At 33.5% G+C, this 17,109-nt stretch overlaps 1 protein-coding gene across 1 annotated transcript in view; it reads right to left on the bottom strand.

Moving 5' to 3' along the window:
• Nucleotides 1-9,605: 9,605 nt before the first annotated feature.
• The window catches only part of CDH18 (cadherin 18), a gene marked incomplete at both ends in the record, with an annotated part of 338,110 nt that continues 330,606 nt past the window's right edge, over nucleotides 9,606-17,109 (bottom strand). The window contains one exon of the mRNA XM_079703309.1: nucleotides 9,606-10,096. Coding sequence (XP_079559435.1) covers nucleotides 9,606-10,096 — 491 coding nt within the window. The remainder of the gene's footprint in view (nucleotides 10,097-17,109) is intronic.

Below are 17,109 nucleotides of genomic sequence, written 5' to 3'. Positions count from 1 at the left end.
AATTTACTAAAGTCTTTTGTTATAATAATTTCGATGCTTGAGGCATTTTCATTCCTCAAATATGTTGGGGGGTTGTGCCTCTTTTTTCATTTGATTTGCCAAACTGCCCTTTTTCAGCCCCTGTGCATAGTGGTAGGCAGGTGCTTTTATTTAAAAGTATAACTGAGCAAAATGAAATTCTCATCGTCAGGCTCTATAACGCTGCCTAAGCAGTCTTAGTTCCCCCATTGCCATATGAAAAAATCTCCAACTCCAAGTATTCTAACCTCTTTCTATCTACCTCTGGCTTTAATCTTCTTGATGTGGTTACTAGCATTTTATAAAACAATCCCTTGTTTACTTCCCTTTCCCTAGAGTTAGGATCTGTTCTATTGTAAGTAATATTATCAAAACCTTCACTTTGGAGATAAAGAAATTCAGTTCCCCTCATTTAATTTTTTCTTCCAGAAATTAAGTGCAATCTGCCTAGGTTGTTGGTTGGTCCTCTTTAAGAAACCACTGGCAAGAAAGCAGTGGTTGTGCCAGGGAGTAACACTCTAGGGACCTGTACAATTTCACCAACACAAACTTTTTTTTTTTTTTTTGGTCTGTTGTTTTTTTTTTGGAACTTCTTCAAAAGTCTTTTTTGTGTAAAGGCTGAATGAAAATTTGAGAGAACAATCCTTTAACTAACTGACAGAAAAATAAGTAGCTATGGATGTAGACTTCAAAGGGATTGATGAAGAGTCCTAGATGTCAAATTTGTTTGTTGAAACAAAATAAGATTTGGGAGAGAAAAAGGGAAAGTTGTGGAATTCTCTTATTTGACTTATGCAGGGATTTCTACCCTGTGAGTAAACAAGGAGATTAGACTGACACTTAACAGAAGTGGGCTGGCATGTGGGGGGGATATAGAGAAAAGAAGAAATTTTCTCAAAATATATTCTTGTTTCCAATAAGAGCTGTCTTAATATATATATATATATATATTGACTATGCCATGCAGCATGTGGGATCTTAGTTCCCTGACCAGGGATGGAACCTGCATGCCCTGCAGTGGAAGCATGAAACCTTAACCACTGGACTGCCAGGGAAGTCCAAGATCTGTCTTAATATTCTTAAATTACTGTGTGTTAATAAAATTTTACTGATGTCAATTTCCTCAAAAGGAAGGCGATGTTTTATGAAAACAAGTGTTTCTTTTCCTGTATGTGGAATATGAAGTTTTATTGTCTCGCAGGTGAAGGATTAGCCTCTGAAGAAATCATTTTTATTTTGTTCAATGCTTCCTAAAATGGGAACATTCTTCTTTGATTGAAATTGTAGAATAGATTCTCTTCTCTATTAGAAATATAACTCTATCACAGTAAATAACGTTTCAATGAAAATTAACACCCTGGTATTTAAAGGTTGTGGATAAATTGGAGGAAAAAAATGAAATTTGAAGGAAATGCCAGGTTTTCTTCTAGATCCTGCATCATGTCTATTCTATTTAAGAATTTCCAAGCACTACATGACACTTGAGTGTTTATTATATTTTGGTGTTTATTAATTATTATATAATAATATGGTGTTATTATTCATGATAGAATCCCTGTAACACCACTCAAAAAGCTCTCATATATCATAGAAGTGTGTTTCCTTAATAATGAAAAAATGTTCTTCATGGCTATGCTAATGAGTTTTATTTCTCTTGGATTTTCAAAGTTTTTATGAACCTCCAAACCTCTAAACATTTCAATTCTATTTCTTAAAAAATCAGAAAAATTATTTTTAAAAAAAATTAAAATAATTATATCAACAAGAGAAACTGATTTTCATTCAAAAGATTCTGAAAAACAGAAGAGTATTAAATATAAGTTATAACACAATTCTAATTTATTAGTTTAATCTTATATTTAAATTTTTATGTACTAAAGTTATTAAAGGAAATCAAAGACACATAGTGAAGTAGAAATAATAATTTCCTTTGTCCTCTGCATGGTGAAAAGAAGGATCAAATGGCTATAGTAGATGGTTATATTCTTTGCCTGCTTGGGTGGGGAATACATCACCATGCTTAGTCTGTGTTGAAACTATGCAAAACCTTCATACCTGTAATTTATAGCCCAAGTCACAATTTTCCGAAGCCAGAAGATGGGGAAGGTTGAGGAAGCAAAAAAAAAAACCATGATAATAAAAAAATTGCCAAAACTTTACTCACTTCTGTGTTTCAAACACAAGATTACATCTGGTATTCATATCAATTCTGTGAGGTAAATATAAAGATATTATTATTTCTGCTTCAAATGGAAGGGGAATTTAAACAATGTTTAAAATGACATTTAACCTTATATAAGTAGTTGTAGTCGCAGATTCCTGACATGTTCTCAATCCTGGACTCCAAGTCCTAAGGTTTTTGGTTGTTTTTTTTTTCCTTATTAATCTAAGTATAGATATATTTTGTTAATATTTTCCAGTTTCATGTTTTAATTCAAAACATTGATTAGGAATCAAGAAAGCTGAGTTCTGACCTGTTTTTTTTTTTTTTTCAAGTTATTGGTCCCAGTCAGGTCTTTCATTTCCCTGAATTATTCATTCTCTCAAACTGAATCTGAGACAGCTAAGGATGGGTAGGACAGCAAATATAAGATGGGACAATGAAAGGAAATGACAAATGTCAGTAAGAGGCAGGGAAGGAATGTTAATCTTTCCATGCCTTGGAAATCATATTCTGCAGGGAATTTAGTGAAATACAAATTAAAAGAAGCTTAAGCATCGTATCACAACCAAAATGAGAAGATATGATTAAAACTAAATTTTCATGAAGTATTTTATTGATATGCTAACTTCCATTTATCATCATTGTGGAATCAATGGGAAATTATGTGCAACTGAAAAGAGAAAAATGTCACTTAGGTGGTGAAATTTGGGAGACTTATTCAGTGTTAGTTTTTCTGAGAAAACAATTTTCTAATGTCTCTTTGAAGTAAAGGAAATTGTATCCATAAAATTATACTGATTTTTTTTTAAAAAATGTACTTTAAACTTTTAAAACATGATACTAAAAATGCTTAAAAGAAGGAAAGCACTATTTGAATTTCATTTTTAATTTCAATGGCTTATGAAAGGGATCATCCAAGCCATCTGAAATATTTGAAACATATTTCATATGAACAAAAATGACTTCTCCCCCAACTATCTTTGGAAGGCAGAAGACATGATGCCTTCCAGGAGATTGGAAATACACAGTGCTGACCGAAAGAGCTAAAAAAAAAAAAAAAAAAAAAAAACACATCATGGAAGGGAACAGGCTCACAGGAAAGTGACTGTCACAGAGTATTTTTCTGAATGCAATTTTCTTTTATAACTTTTTGGTGAGGAAGGGCATGATTAGTGACAGAGGGAGAGAAAATGTGATGAAAATCTAAACCTTGAAAACAACATGATAACTGTTTTCTATTTCTGAAAAACATTTTCTTGAATTCGTTCTGAAAAATACATGAGATATAGAAATTGCTCAAATATAGCTTTTCAAAGGTTGTTTTTAAAAAAGCAAGTAAATGTGAAAAAAGAAAAAGTGAGAAACAAGATTTAAAAGTAGGAATTTCTAAGTTTAAGAAATCTACCTCTATCATTGCATCTTCATGTTTACGATAGTCACTTTTTGAAAACAAATCAAAATGCAATTTTTTAAATAAAATGAAACACTAGAATATGAGACATCTAGTGTTGCAAACATTAAAGTTTGTGACTAATTAAAAATAACTGATGCAGTTTTAATAGGGCATCAGTTTGGTCTTTGGTTATTATTTCTTTTTAGTCCAAAAATATTTTTATACCTAAAAAAATGATTATAGAAGATGGACACATTTGTCCAGTTAAGAATAAATGTATATGAATAAATATTGTTCTTAAAAGTATCCCCTTTGTCCTCATTTAAATTTATTTTTATTAGGATGAATAAATTGATCAAATTAAATAGCCCAACAATTAAACCCTGAAATGTAAATCACCTATGCCTTTTTGTTCATTTTTTGCCTTCTCAAAATATATTCCTAAAATGGATATTCTGTTTTGGAAATAATTAAAATAATCTAATATTCCTGCTATAGGCACAAATGACTCTGTAATCTTTCTTTAAGATATCTTCACTGAATGATAGACATTAATGAAAGACTGAGTTTCTTAAAAGAGATGTCTGGCCATGGTCATTTTTCTGTTTAGGAGAAAAATAAACTCATTGACATTGATTAAAGGATGAGTGCCATTGAATCACCTTAAATCTAAATCTAACTTCTCCTAACACCTATGTTATCACTATTGCCTTGCATGAGTCCTCTACCCCATGTTGAATGATCTACTTTTGGACAATTGTTGAAATGGCTCCCTCTGCCTCTCCCTCCCTCTGGACATGTATTATTCCCCACGTCCTGGGGAGTACCTCAAGATTCTATACTACAAACACAGTTTTAATGTGACCCTAAAACCTTTTCTAGATATACCTGAGCCTATTTTAGAATATTTGCCACTTTTTGCTTTATATTATATTGTCTATAGCTTTTTATATGTAGGTCTTAACTCTCAAGTGAGACTCTCATTTCATTGATGATAACACCTATCAACAAGACACTTTTTTTTTTTTTTACAGCCTTCACAGTGCCTGGAATAGTATCTTACATATGATGCATGTTTAGAAGAGTTTACTCAGTAAATCACAATGTTAGATTGTATGAATTCCTGTTTGAAACGAAGGCATTTGAAGTGACACTTTGAAAATGGCAATAAATATTTTAGAATAAGAATTTGATGCATTATGACACAAGAAAAATTGCCTTGATAAAATCATTAGGGTGACACTAAATATTATGACCCATTTCTTTATTTCTGAAGGTAATATTGCTGGGCAGTAAGACAAAATCATCAGATGAATCCACTTCCATCTGTAAATGACACATGCCTTCCTCACAGAATATCATTTCAGGAGTCTTTGAATTCCTATTTTCCCATTTATTTTCACCTAAGACTTTAAAAACAAATTATTACTAAAATAGGTTTGATGTCTCTGTAGAAGGGCAAAAATCCTTCATTTCCATAGACTCAGCAAATAAGATAAATGTAATCATTCCTTACTAGCCTAAAAGCTTTTTTTTATCAAGCTTCAAATAAGAACACAACTTGTTTTTTTTTTAATCTCTAATTAAAACAAAAACAAAACAAATTCCTCACTACTTCTTTCATTGGTAGAAGCCAAAGGCAGAATACATCTTTTGACATGTTAAAAATTGTTGTTATTAATATTTTCATTTTGAAATGATGTATTTGGAATCTTTGAAAAAAGAGTGGGTTCTGTGCTAGTGTTATCTTCAAATGATTGTGAGCTACTTTTGACTGTGGGGTTTATGAAATTTCTAATTCTATATTACAAAAAAAATTACCTTCTGCTGATGAGGTAGAAAATAAAAGTTGAAGTGGTTTTGTTTCCTTCAGATAATATTTGATTTGCCTTTAATCCTAAAGGGTAAAAAAAGAGAGAGAATTTGAGTCACATATCTACCAAGGACAGTTCTGAGATTTGTTCTATTCTTGAAATTGAAAGGCAAGTAAATTAATTGAATGTAACCATACTTTGAAGCTAAGTACAATTTGAGTTTGAAAAATGGGACTCTTGCCTCTTTCCAGAATGATCGGCTTTAGAGTTCTGCTTTGTTGAATAGCTGATCAAGCACTGCCCACACTAAAAAGCAGATGAAGTTTTACCCAAAAATATTGGATCTATGCATGTTCCAGTGTTCCAGTGTACCTGGAACTCCTTGACGGCTGCTGACATGAACGAGTCTACCTGAATTTCTGTGTGTTTTCCCTATATATTCAGCTAAACCAAAAGGATAATGAATCAAAGTTATGGATGCAGGTTTGTAGGAACAAATAAAACAATGACTAATCGTTTATGTAAGCTTTCAACATTGCTGAAAATGGTGTACTTAGTACATTGCCCTTCTTTGATCCAGATTTCTGACTACATTGTAGTACACTAAGAATCTAAGTCAAATCATATTTTAGTATTTAATAGCCACACTGAGTTCATTAAATCATCATTTCTAAAATTTTGATTTATTATTAATAGTTTTTTCTGCTCTGTGAAACCAGCTTCAATCATGGACAATACTTAAGGTTAGGCTGAGGCTAGACACAAAATAAAAGCCAAAAAACAAAATGTTTGTTAACTTCTTACTGAATCTTCCATATGCTGGGTACTTAAATTTTGTATGCATCACATATTTGGATCATATCAATATCTAAGTCACTATTTTGAATATTCTTTTACTCTTTAAGTATTCTTCAAGAAGACATATGTGTGTGCATGGGCTTGTGGTTACATGAATGCCATTTCTCAGAATATTTTCCTTCTTATACCTGGTTATGGGAAAGTCATAACTTTGCATAGAGCCTTATCTTAGGGATAATTTCCTCTCCAATTTCCCCTTCAAATCTGTGTATGTACAGATTTATCATAGAAAGAATTTACGATGATAGGTCTTTAGTAATTTCTCCAAGACCTACATCTGCACAAAGGTTATTTGGAATTTATAAATTCTATTAAGAAATCCATTGGATAAAAAAGTTATAACTGTATGTATTTCCTCTAATTTAGCAGCCACCACATTGTATAAGTTCTGTCTGTGGAAAATTCTTCTCTTGGAAATAAGTAAATTGATTTCAAAGTTATATTTTTTTCTGTAAATATCAACCAAGGCTTACAAAATGTGCTGAGACACATTAGCGATTCCATAGTGGAATCCATATGGAATCACATATTCCATAGCTGATTATCTGTGGCTAGAGAGGGTTCAGAGTATGTGCAAACTCTTTACCCACTAAACTCTTTGAGAATTAGCTTTTCACACTAGTAAACTGAAGTTTTTAAAACAAGGTATTGAATGTTAAATGACTTCAGTCCATTTGCAGAGCATTTAAATATCATTATTGGTTTTTTTACCCAAAGTAGCACAGTAAAAAATATGAGACCCAGTCCATACTTATAATAATGATATAATTGCCTCATTTCAGAATTTATATAAAAATAATATTTGGAATGCTTTCCTTAACAAAATTCTAAAATAAATCAATATAGGAACATATTATTTCAATATTACAGAAGCTCCATTTTGCCTCTATATGAGATTTAATATCAGGGGCTCAGAAGCAATCCATTATCATTAAAATGTGTAATTAAAATCAGATGGATCTGGGGTGTTTTCTCCACAAAATCAGGGAAATGTTTCCATACTCAAAACCATGCAGAGGACCTTGGCTTTTACATTTAAATGGTTTATACATGTATTCTCCTCTTTCAAGCTTTTACCTGTAAAGTTGCCAGATGAATATTAAAACAAAACAAAACAAAAGTTGTGAATAGTTTATCAAAAATCTAAATCCAAAAACCTACGGGACATCCAAAACCTGTTTTTTCTGGTCCTCTTTGCATAGGAAAGTCAAAGCACCAGCATCCACAGTCATTTTTCAAAGGTGGACCCTTCTGTCAGGGTGAATGTAGTCCAGTATTTGCATAATCAGAGTATGGGTCTCCAGAGGTTGTTCCCCAAAACCCCTGAGTGTCTCTTTTGATTTAGCTTTATACTGGAATGCATACTATTATGATATAAAAAATTATAAAGAAGCATCTGGAAAGCTAGAATTTTGTAAAAACTTAAATTACATTTTATTCCTCAGGCTTCAAAGACAAATTGAGAAATTTTCAAATTAAATTTACTTACTTCCCATACCTCAAAATTGAAAAATAACAGCACAGGGCAATTGTGAACAGAGGCAAAATTCAAAATTTTGCACATCAGTAGAATCAGACAGAAAATGTCATATAACTTTTGAAGACTCTAGATTATAATATGTTTAAAGAGAAAAGGCAAAACTTCCCCTTAAAATAAATCTTAATTTGAGGGTTTCAAAATTACAATTAATCTAAAATACATAAATGTGGTCATTTTTGGAGAGTAGAATCATTATGCTATGAATTTTTATTTCACGACCAATATCAACAATAGCGAACTGTTATCTAAGCAATTTAGGGGGAAAACCCTAGACATTCTGAAAAAATTAGCCTATTTGGGAAAATATCAAAAGAATTAAACTTTCATATTATATTTCCAGTTAGCAGTTGCTTCACTGTTGAAGGTTTCATGAAATTCCCCCATGGTAATATAGTATTTTATTCAAAATGTATGTAACTCTATAATTATGAAATAATGGAATTAGAAAATGATAGTGTCTGCCAGCCTTTACATAACAGAACACTTTGCAGTTGGCAAAACATTTTTACAGATGCTTATTGATCTTCACATAACCCTATAAGTTAAGCAGGAAAGTCTTTGCCATCTCTATTTTGTAGTTTTGGACTCTGACTTTAAGAGACGTGTCTGAGAATAATAAGTGGGAAACTCCTATTTTTTTGCTCCAAGCCCTACACATTTTCTGTGGGTCTCAAACATAAAGGGCTAGTCAATCAGTGAGAGAGGGAAAGTCTGAGCTTCTGTGAGGAATAAAGACAAGTCAATCATACATTTACAAAGTTTATGTAAGTTGGAGTATAGTCTTTTCAGACTACATAGTTATCATATGAGGTTCTTTTTTTGTTAATGACTGCCATGTTAAAAATAAGCAAATTAGACAAGTATAAACAAATCATCAAATATTTGACAACCAATTTTAGGTACAGGACTGATCAGAATTGCTGATGTAAATGCACTAAAACAAATGGGGGAAAAACTATAGAGTTCCTCAAGGTTTTGTACAGGATAAGGTTTGTAGGTTGTTTTTTTTTTAATTAAATCTTTCCCTGACAGAGATGATCTGAGTATATCTTAAAACATTCATTCTATCCACTTAAAAAAGGGGGTTCTCCTGTTAAAATAAAAGGGGACAGGCAGGAGAGAGACAGTAGTCTCCGTGATTCAGAGCAGTGCACAACTGGTGCACAGAAGTTGCATACATCATAGTGCAAGCAGCAAATCCCCATGCTCCATCAATTTCATATGGAGAAAAGAAGTGGGGAGGGCAAAGGAAAATGGTACATACAAGTCCATGACAGAGTGGCCTGGTATATTGGAAATACCTCGTGTCATTTCAACACAAGACAAAGCTAATGAGATGTGTCACAAAAACAGGGTGTGGGTCTCAAGAGTCCACCCAAAATAGTGGAAAAAGAGGTCGTGACTAACTTCACCAGTTTCATTTTGCAGTGTACCACCCCTAGAAATCAGAGCCATAAGTGATTTGGAAACTTTTTGTTCAGTTTTTCTTTTGAAAAGAAATCACAAAATATTGAAACAAATATCATTGTTTGGCTTAATTCAGGTATTCTTCATTAAACAGTACACAGACTTTATTGAGCAATTGAAAATATACACAAGGAACAATAGCTTTTTCTCTGTATTTTTTTTTTTCTAATTTGACTTTCTTCCGATTAAATAACCCAGTTTCGATCATGAAAAGGGCACTTGTTTCTACAGTAGCTGTGCTCTGCTTGCTCAGTTCCTAGTACTGTTTCCAAGCTTCTTCCTTGCCATTGCTGAGGTTATATCTCCACTTGCTCAGGAAGCGAATTCTAGAAGGTTGCAAGAATTGACCCCCTAAGTTGTTCTTTCAGATTCTATTTCTCCATAGAGTTCAGCTAACTTTTTAAACTCGGGTCCCCAGTCTCCAAGGTACTGATAATCCTGGTCTGATTGTGTGGTTGCTGAATCCAGCGAGCTGATGGACCCAGCTTCCGATCTCTGACCCTCATAGGCGTAAGTCTGCAGAGAGTCATAAGGCGGGACGCTGGGGTCTAGGTCAGCTTCAGCCAGTCTTTGCTTAATAAACTCCTGAACATCTATACTTTCCAGGGTGGAAAACGTCTGGTGCCTGGGGGTGAGTTTCACTTCCGGTCTGATATCTCTCCGGTGCTTGAGCTCCTCGGCAGCAGATGGATTCCTCAAGGCTGTGATGTCAAAGGCCTCGGTGTCTTCCTCACCGCCCCCCTCGTCATCATAGGTGACCACGTTCTCCCGCACGTCCTCCTCTGAAATGATCAGGGGCTCTTTTTTGCTGCGTCTCAGGGTGATGAAAAGTACTACAATTGCTAAGGAAAAACGGAAAGAGGATGAAGGGTTAGAAAAAGAAGAAGGACATTCTTGGAGATTGGATATCAGCAATTCCCAGCCACTGTCATCAGCTACATTCCATTTAGGCTTACGTTGTAACATAGCCCTGATCTCTGCACTCTGTGAATACCAACGCAAGAATTTTTAACATCTTGAAGAATGTAGAAAATGACTATCTATCTCTACAAAACATTGGGAATCGCTGATCTTCTGGAGAACTCTGTGATATTCTCATTTGCCAGGCTATGGTTTCAGGATTCGTGAGCAGTGATGAAGTCTAATCATTCAGTCAGGGAAACAGATGATGGAAAAGCAATATGAAATTTTGACTGGAAAAATAATTCTGTGTGGGATTCAATCTACAGATACTTATCCTTCTAAGGAGTACACTAAAGGCAGGATATTTTAAGTTTTTGTAAAATAGGAAGAAGGAGCCCCTATCTTTAACTCTTTCCTTTTGATGTTTTGTAGAAAATCAAAGCAGGGATATTTTACATGGTACATCTTGTTTGTTCATTACTCTTTAGAATAATATTATCAGGCATTAATTATTGCACTTATCTATCAAGCTGCAAAAGATGTTATTTTATTTGTACATAATTTATGTTTCATAGGATTTTTTTTGTTTACACAATGCTCTTTACATAACTTTTTAACTTAATCCTCAAAGCAGAGCTGGGGATTTCCTCATTTTTAAAATGAGGAAACTGAGACTCAGGAGAGATTACATAAGTAAATGCCGTGTAACCATAAGACCACACAAATGGCAGGTGGGAAACCTTGGGCTGTAGTTTATGACTTTTCACACAAAAGATGATGATGTTTCCATTACCATAATCAACTTCATTATTTTAAAAATATAGAACAAGGAACTGAGTGACCTGTTGGCTGTGTGTCTTAGGGCAACTTAGCCAAAAGCAGTGAATAGGTTCTTATTATCATTAATGTTGTAGCCATTGAATAAATCAATAGAAATAGATCTTGGGTATTTTGCATTGGTGGTTTTTCAATAGTTTCAGATTACTCTATTTGATGGTATTAAACCATTACTAAATAGAAATATATGTCTACTTTCTGTCATTAGGCCCAATACCCTTTACTTCATCTCTACAGGCTGTTTGCTTCTTGGTTAGCTGATAATTTAGACTTTATGATAACAATTATAAGGTTCACTAGTATTTAAAACATTCCTTATAATACAATAATCAGAGAGGTATATTCAAATGGAATGTAAGGCTGTTAGGTTTAGCAAATAATGCAGGACACTTAATTAAATGTAAATTTGATATGAATAACAACAGAAATATATACATGTATTATATATGTATAATATGAGATGAAACACAACAAAAATACATGTATAATATACGTATACATACATATTACATAATATATATATAATATGTGTACGTATACACATACATATATATGTGTAATATACAATTAAGTATGTCTCATGCAATGTGCAAATATTTTATGAACACATTAAGTATATATAGTAGATATTTGTCCCAATATTATGCATAGGACATATTTATGCTATACATATTATAGCATAAGTGTGTATATATATATCAAAAGTATATTATAGCTTATACATATATATAGCTTAAGTATGTCCCATGTAATATATCTGTAAGTGTACACATACACACACACAGAAACTCCTACAGATATATATTTTTTATACAAAACTCACATTTCTATACTGTATTTTGTCTATTTATTTATTTATGTCTGTAAACTGTATTTTACCTGGAAATACTGATTATATGTAAGCTTTAACAAATGGTCAGAAAGCAAGCAAATACCGGGTTACCTATTCTCTGATAAAGAACATACCTGACACCCTCGAATCCACACTTTTACCCTTCCCCTCTAAAAACTAACTTCTATTCTTTTTTTATTGTTTCCTTGCTTCTCTTTATAGTTTAACCCCTGTTTATGTATACTCATAAACAATAGAGATAAGCTTTGCCTGTATTTGAACTAGAAATCATAGTGTATATGTGATTTTAAGACTTGAAAATGTAGAAAGAAAGAGGAATAGATATTCAAGCCACAAGTGGAAAGGATAATTATGAGAGGGAAATCTACCATATGTGGAAAGAGGTGGTCACAGTGTACTGGGAAGAAGCTAATTTTGCATACAAGAGGCACGTGGGAACCTGTGGGAATAAAGAAAAAAGAGACAAAACATCTTTAAGGAGGGTCAGGGAATCATCTGGAAAAGTATGGAATAAGAGGATACTGCCTAAGTAATGGGGAAATGCAATGGGGAGGTTATAGTAGACATGGGGAATTAGTGAGTCACTGTGTTGGAAAGGGAGTGATTACAGAAAAAGTAGAAAATTAAATGCTGATGCTGCATGTGGCTCTGCTTCATAAATGCTCTGCTACAGAATACAGTAGTTTCCTATTCACGTTGCTTATACGTTCTTTTTGGGAAAAAGAAACAAACAAACAACAACAAAGAAACATTTCACTGAATGCCATCAATATGCATTTAATACCTCACTGTTTATTTTAGTGTAAATCCAGCCTACAGCTTTCTAATTCAGTGATCCAAGCAGTATCCTCAAGTAATGCACTCCATTCTACCCACAGGTTTATATTTATCATCTACTATATATTTCTGCTCATTTTGATGATTAACTGAGGAGGCTGCTCTAGATCAAAACATCTATTTCTACAGACTGCTTAATTTATTATAGTAAAATTTCTTACTTTTGTCAATAAATCAAGTTATTTTCCTTATGTTGAAATGGTCCGTAGTTGATGCCAAGGGACTTTATGTGCATGTATAACAGGAGGAATGTGATCAGTACTATTATCGAAGTATGGAGGTAATTTGCATCCTTCACCAATATCAGTATCATATTTGCCTAATGAAACATAGTGGATAATGCTGGGTTTATTATTATGATAGCTTCTATTTGCTTATTTCCCCGAATTTAAGAAAATATTCCTGATATTTATGTGTTGATTCAAAATATAGATACTAGGTAAGTTTGAATTTAGAGTTTTACATCTTTCTCTTTTCTAGAGAAAGAGAGTTACTTGCCAGTGACAAATGATTCCTAGATTTATTACATGACTATTTATTATAAAGATCAATTTATAAATAGCCGTACAATCTGGGACACTTTTGAAGGGTGGAAGGGGATTTCCTTTATAATGACAACAGGACATCAGGACAAATATGGACATATGGTCCCTTTAGTCAAAGGCAAATTCAAATCAATTCAGAGAAGAATGTGGAAGCATGAATGAGAAGGTACACTCCTAATGAATTTCTTTACAATCATATTTGTTCAGTAGAGGTTTCTGGAGCAAATGGCACACAGCAGATACTCCGTAAACATTTTTTTTTTTTTTTTTTTTTTATGGTACACTGGCCTCTAACTGTCGTGGCCTCTCCCGTTGCAGAGCACAGGCTCCGGACGTGCAGGCTCAGCAGCCACGGCTCACGGGCTCAGCCGCTCCGTGGCACATGGGTTCTTCCCGGACCGGAAAACGAACCCGTGTCCCCTGCATCGGCAGGCGGACTCTCAACCACTGCACCCCCAGGGAAGCCCTTGTAAACAATTCTTATGTGGATGAGCAAAAGAATAATCTCTGTGACAGTGATAATGTGGCACTGGGTTAAGTGAACCTTCATGAATAGTAATAGTCTCACTAGGAAAATCATTTTAATATATTTTTTAAAAATCAACTTACTGTTCCTAATAATACCAAACACCTAATTTTGTTTGAGAATATTTTTTAAAGTTTGAAAAATAAACTAAATATTTCCCCCAAAATCCCAAGGCCAAATTTATTTGAAGAGAATAAGTGAAGATAATAATCATACATATAAATTTGAGAGTTAAATCCCTATTTGCAAACTGGCAGGCAAATAAGTATATTCAAATGAGTCTCCCACAGTATATCAAACCATACATGTATAACAGGGTAGTACTTCTTTCAGTGGTTCATCTGGGAAAATATAATATGATAGAGCCATGGTGTTATTAAAAGAGAGAGAGAGAGAGAGAGAGAGAGAGACAGACAGACAGACAGAGAGGGGGGTACAGAGCTTTTCCTTTGTTCAAAATTATATTATAAATGATTTCTGGTATTTTCAAGTTTGATTACATAGTCTGGAATAAAATGAATTAATTGTAGTATTTTTGAAATGTCTTTATTCTAATGAATATTTTATTCTTGGTTAGTATATTTCTTTTTCTTCCTTTAAGTCTGGCCAGGATTTTAAACCCAAGTGCTTCTTTTTATATAAGAAAATTATAATGAATTTATTGTGTCAGTAATTTATTCTATTCGTAAAAGAATTCAGATTTGTGGAAACAGTTTTCTCTTCGTTTTCTCCTATATTATATTTACTTACTTATATTATCATTCCAGTGCTTAGAGTACTAAGGGGCTTTGAGTTTTCATAACTAAAACTGACATACAACTTGCATTTGAATACATTATGTACTGACTCCTAACATACTCCCCCAAACTACTTTTCATAGCAGATTTGTTTACCCCTAAATATCACTTCTTTTTTTTTATACCATCATATGTGAGTACTAAACTTGGTAGAATGAGGTGGCCCAAGTCAGGGAGATGATTTTGATTAGCTTCTGTAGCCATAATTGGTAATGACACTTCTCACTGAAACAATTTTTCAAACTCAGGGGAGCCCACAAGGTCATTTAAAATAGCTTTCATGGCAAACAGGTTGGCAGTTATCTTCTCATCAATTCCACCTCCTCTCTTAGTTCCTCAGTCTCCTCCCATCACACCCACTTTGATCCCGATTTTTGATGAAATTTACATCCAAGAATAGGAGCAAACTATGTGGTGGATTCATCTAGGTCGGCAGATCATATGTGATGCATGGACTACAAAGGTAGCTGGAAGAGGTCTGATGCAGATCTTGATTCAATGGTCTCTTGCACTGGTTCACTCTGCCAACAGTTCTGGTCCCTCTGACAAGTAATAGGGTGGGTTGGGAAAGAAATGTCAGATCCCTGGGAGGGAAAGAGGACTCTGACAATCCCCTCCTCTGGCACCAAACTCTGATTGCATCATGATGGCTCACTCTAAATTCTTTTCTATCCATTCCTTGAAATGGATCTGAAAAGGTAATCCTGACAAAACATAACTCAACTCACAGGGTTTACATTTACCATTTAAAGTTAGGCCCTTTAGTTTTCAAGCACCATCTTCTGGTAATCAGTATATACATAGATGGAGTCTGACCAAACTGTAAAATAGTGAATCATATTTAACCTATAATAAAACATAAATAAGCACCACAAAAGTTTACAGATGACTCTAAGGTCATTCTAGTTGAAACTTTATTTTCGTAGATTCAGAAATAGAAACAAGAGACTTCATGGGTCCTGAGATCACACAGTTAATTAGTGGCAAAACTGGGACTGAGTTTCCACAATCACAGTCATGTTCACAAACAGCTACTAAGTAAAACATTTTTCAGTATTAAAAGATTAACTTCATGAGTTATTTAGCTGTTGAGGTTGAATGCTATCTCAGAATTACAAGTTCTAAATGTATTGCTACCTCTGATGTTGTTGATATTTTCCTTGAAACCTATGAGCTCACACATTAACCAACATTATACTTTACATATACATATACATATGTATTGGTTGGTTGTTTATACATATACAGCCAACATTATATAACCATCATAACTACAAATGACTCCATCCAAGTCTGTGGGTCAGATATTTTCTGAATAATGATAAAAACCCTTAAAAGGCCATGAAAAATTTAAATCACATTATAAATAGTGATTGCTTAAATCTAAGCTTAAGAAATTCTGCAACCTTCGGATAAAACTGTAAAGACACATTTGAGTTTCAATAAAAATTGAAAGAACAAACACATCAAATAGGAACTTTGTTTCATTAGCCCTGAGGTACAGCATAAAATATAGAAATGTTCTCTTATTTACCCCAAAGGGGAAACAACATTTTCATAAAGTGAATTCAAGGGATGTATTGTTTCATGAAATAATAAAATGTTATTTTATATAGTATACCTAAATGTACCTTATATTGAAATCTTTCAATTTTAAAGATTTTTAATTTTAGTATGCAAAAATAATTTTATGATGATAAATGAAAACAATAGCCAAAGGTAACATTCCTCCACCAGTTGAAATATCTTTTAGAATAAGGTCTCTGGAGGAACTTATAGTAATGTCAGAGTGTTTTTTTGTTTTTGTTTTCGTTTTTGATTTAATTGAAGTAAAATTGACTTACGAAAAGTCACTGAGTTCTATTCTTTTCAGTTTCAGTTAGGAACCTTAGAGGGTTCAATGTTTATGGTTGTTTATTCTTCGGGGTTTTGTTCTTGTTTTGTTTTCCTTTTTGGTTTGTGATATTTCGGTTTTCATTTTCAAAGAAAAAAAGTTAATTTGTTAATTTCTAAAGAAAATAGCTGTTAAAATATATATAATCAATATATAAATTAATAAAATCAAGAAAGCCTGATTTTCCCAGCTACCATCTCTACCACACTTCTGCAAAAGACTGTGCTGCAGTGAAATAGTTTTTGTTATGGTGAATCAAACCTCCACACTCCAAGTTGCTAAGTGTAATTGATACTTTTTGCTACTCAGTTTATTTAACTTTTGGGCAGCTTTGAACACTGTTGAATGCTCTGTCCTCCTTGATGCACTTATTTTCTTTGTTTTAGGATATTATATCTTATTAATTTTGTTCCTTGTTCTGTGATTTTTCCTTTGCTCTCTGCTATCGCATCCTTCTTGATTTAGCGATCACACTGGAGTTTATCGCAGCTCAGTCCTATTCTATCCTCTCTCTCTTTATAGACTCTTGCTGTGGTGACATCAACAAAACGCATTTCTGGTGTCCCCCAACCCAGGGAAGATCAGGGCCCACATTCAGCAAGAGATGAAAAGTCTTCTTGGATACTGTTCTAACTCAGTCTCATAGCCAGTTTATCCAAGATC

This window comes from Hyperoodon ampullatus (genome assembly GCF_949752795.1).
Source record: "Hyperoodon ampullatus genome assembly, chromosome: 4".
Taxonomy (NCBI): domain Eukaryota; kingdom Metazoa; phylum Chordata; class Mammalia; order Artiodactyla; family Ziphiidae; genus Hyperoodon; species Hyperoodon ampullatus.
The sequence above is the reverse complement of the archived record's forward strand: the minus strand, read 5'-3'. Positions and strand labels throughout refer to the sequence as shown.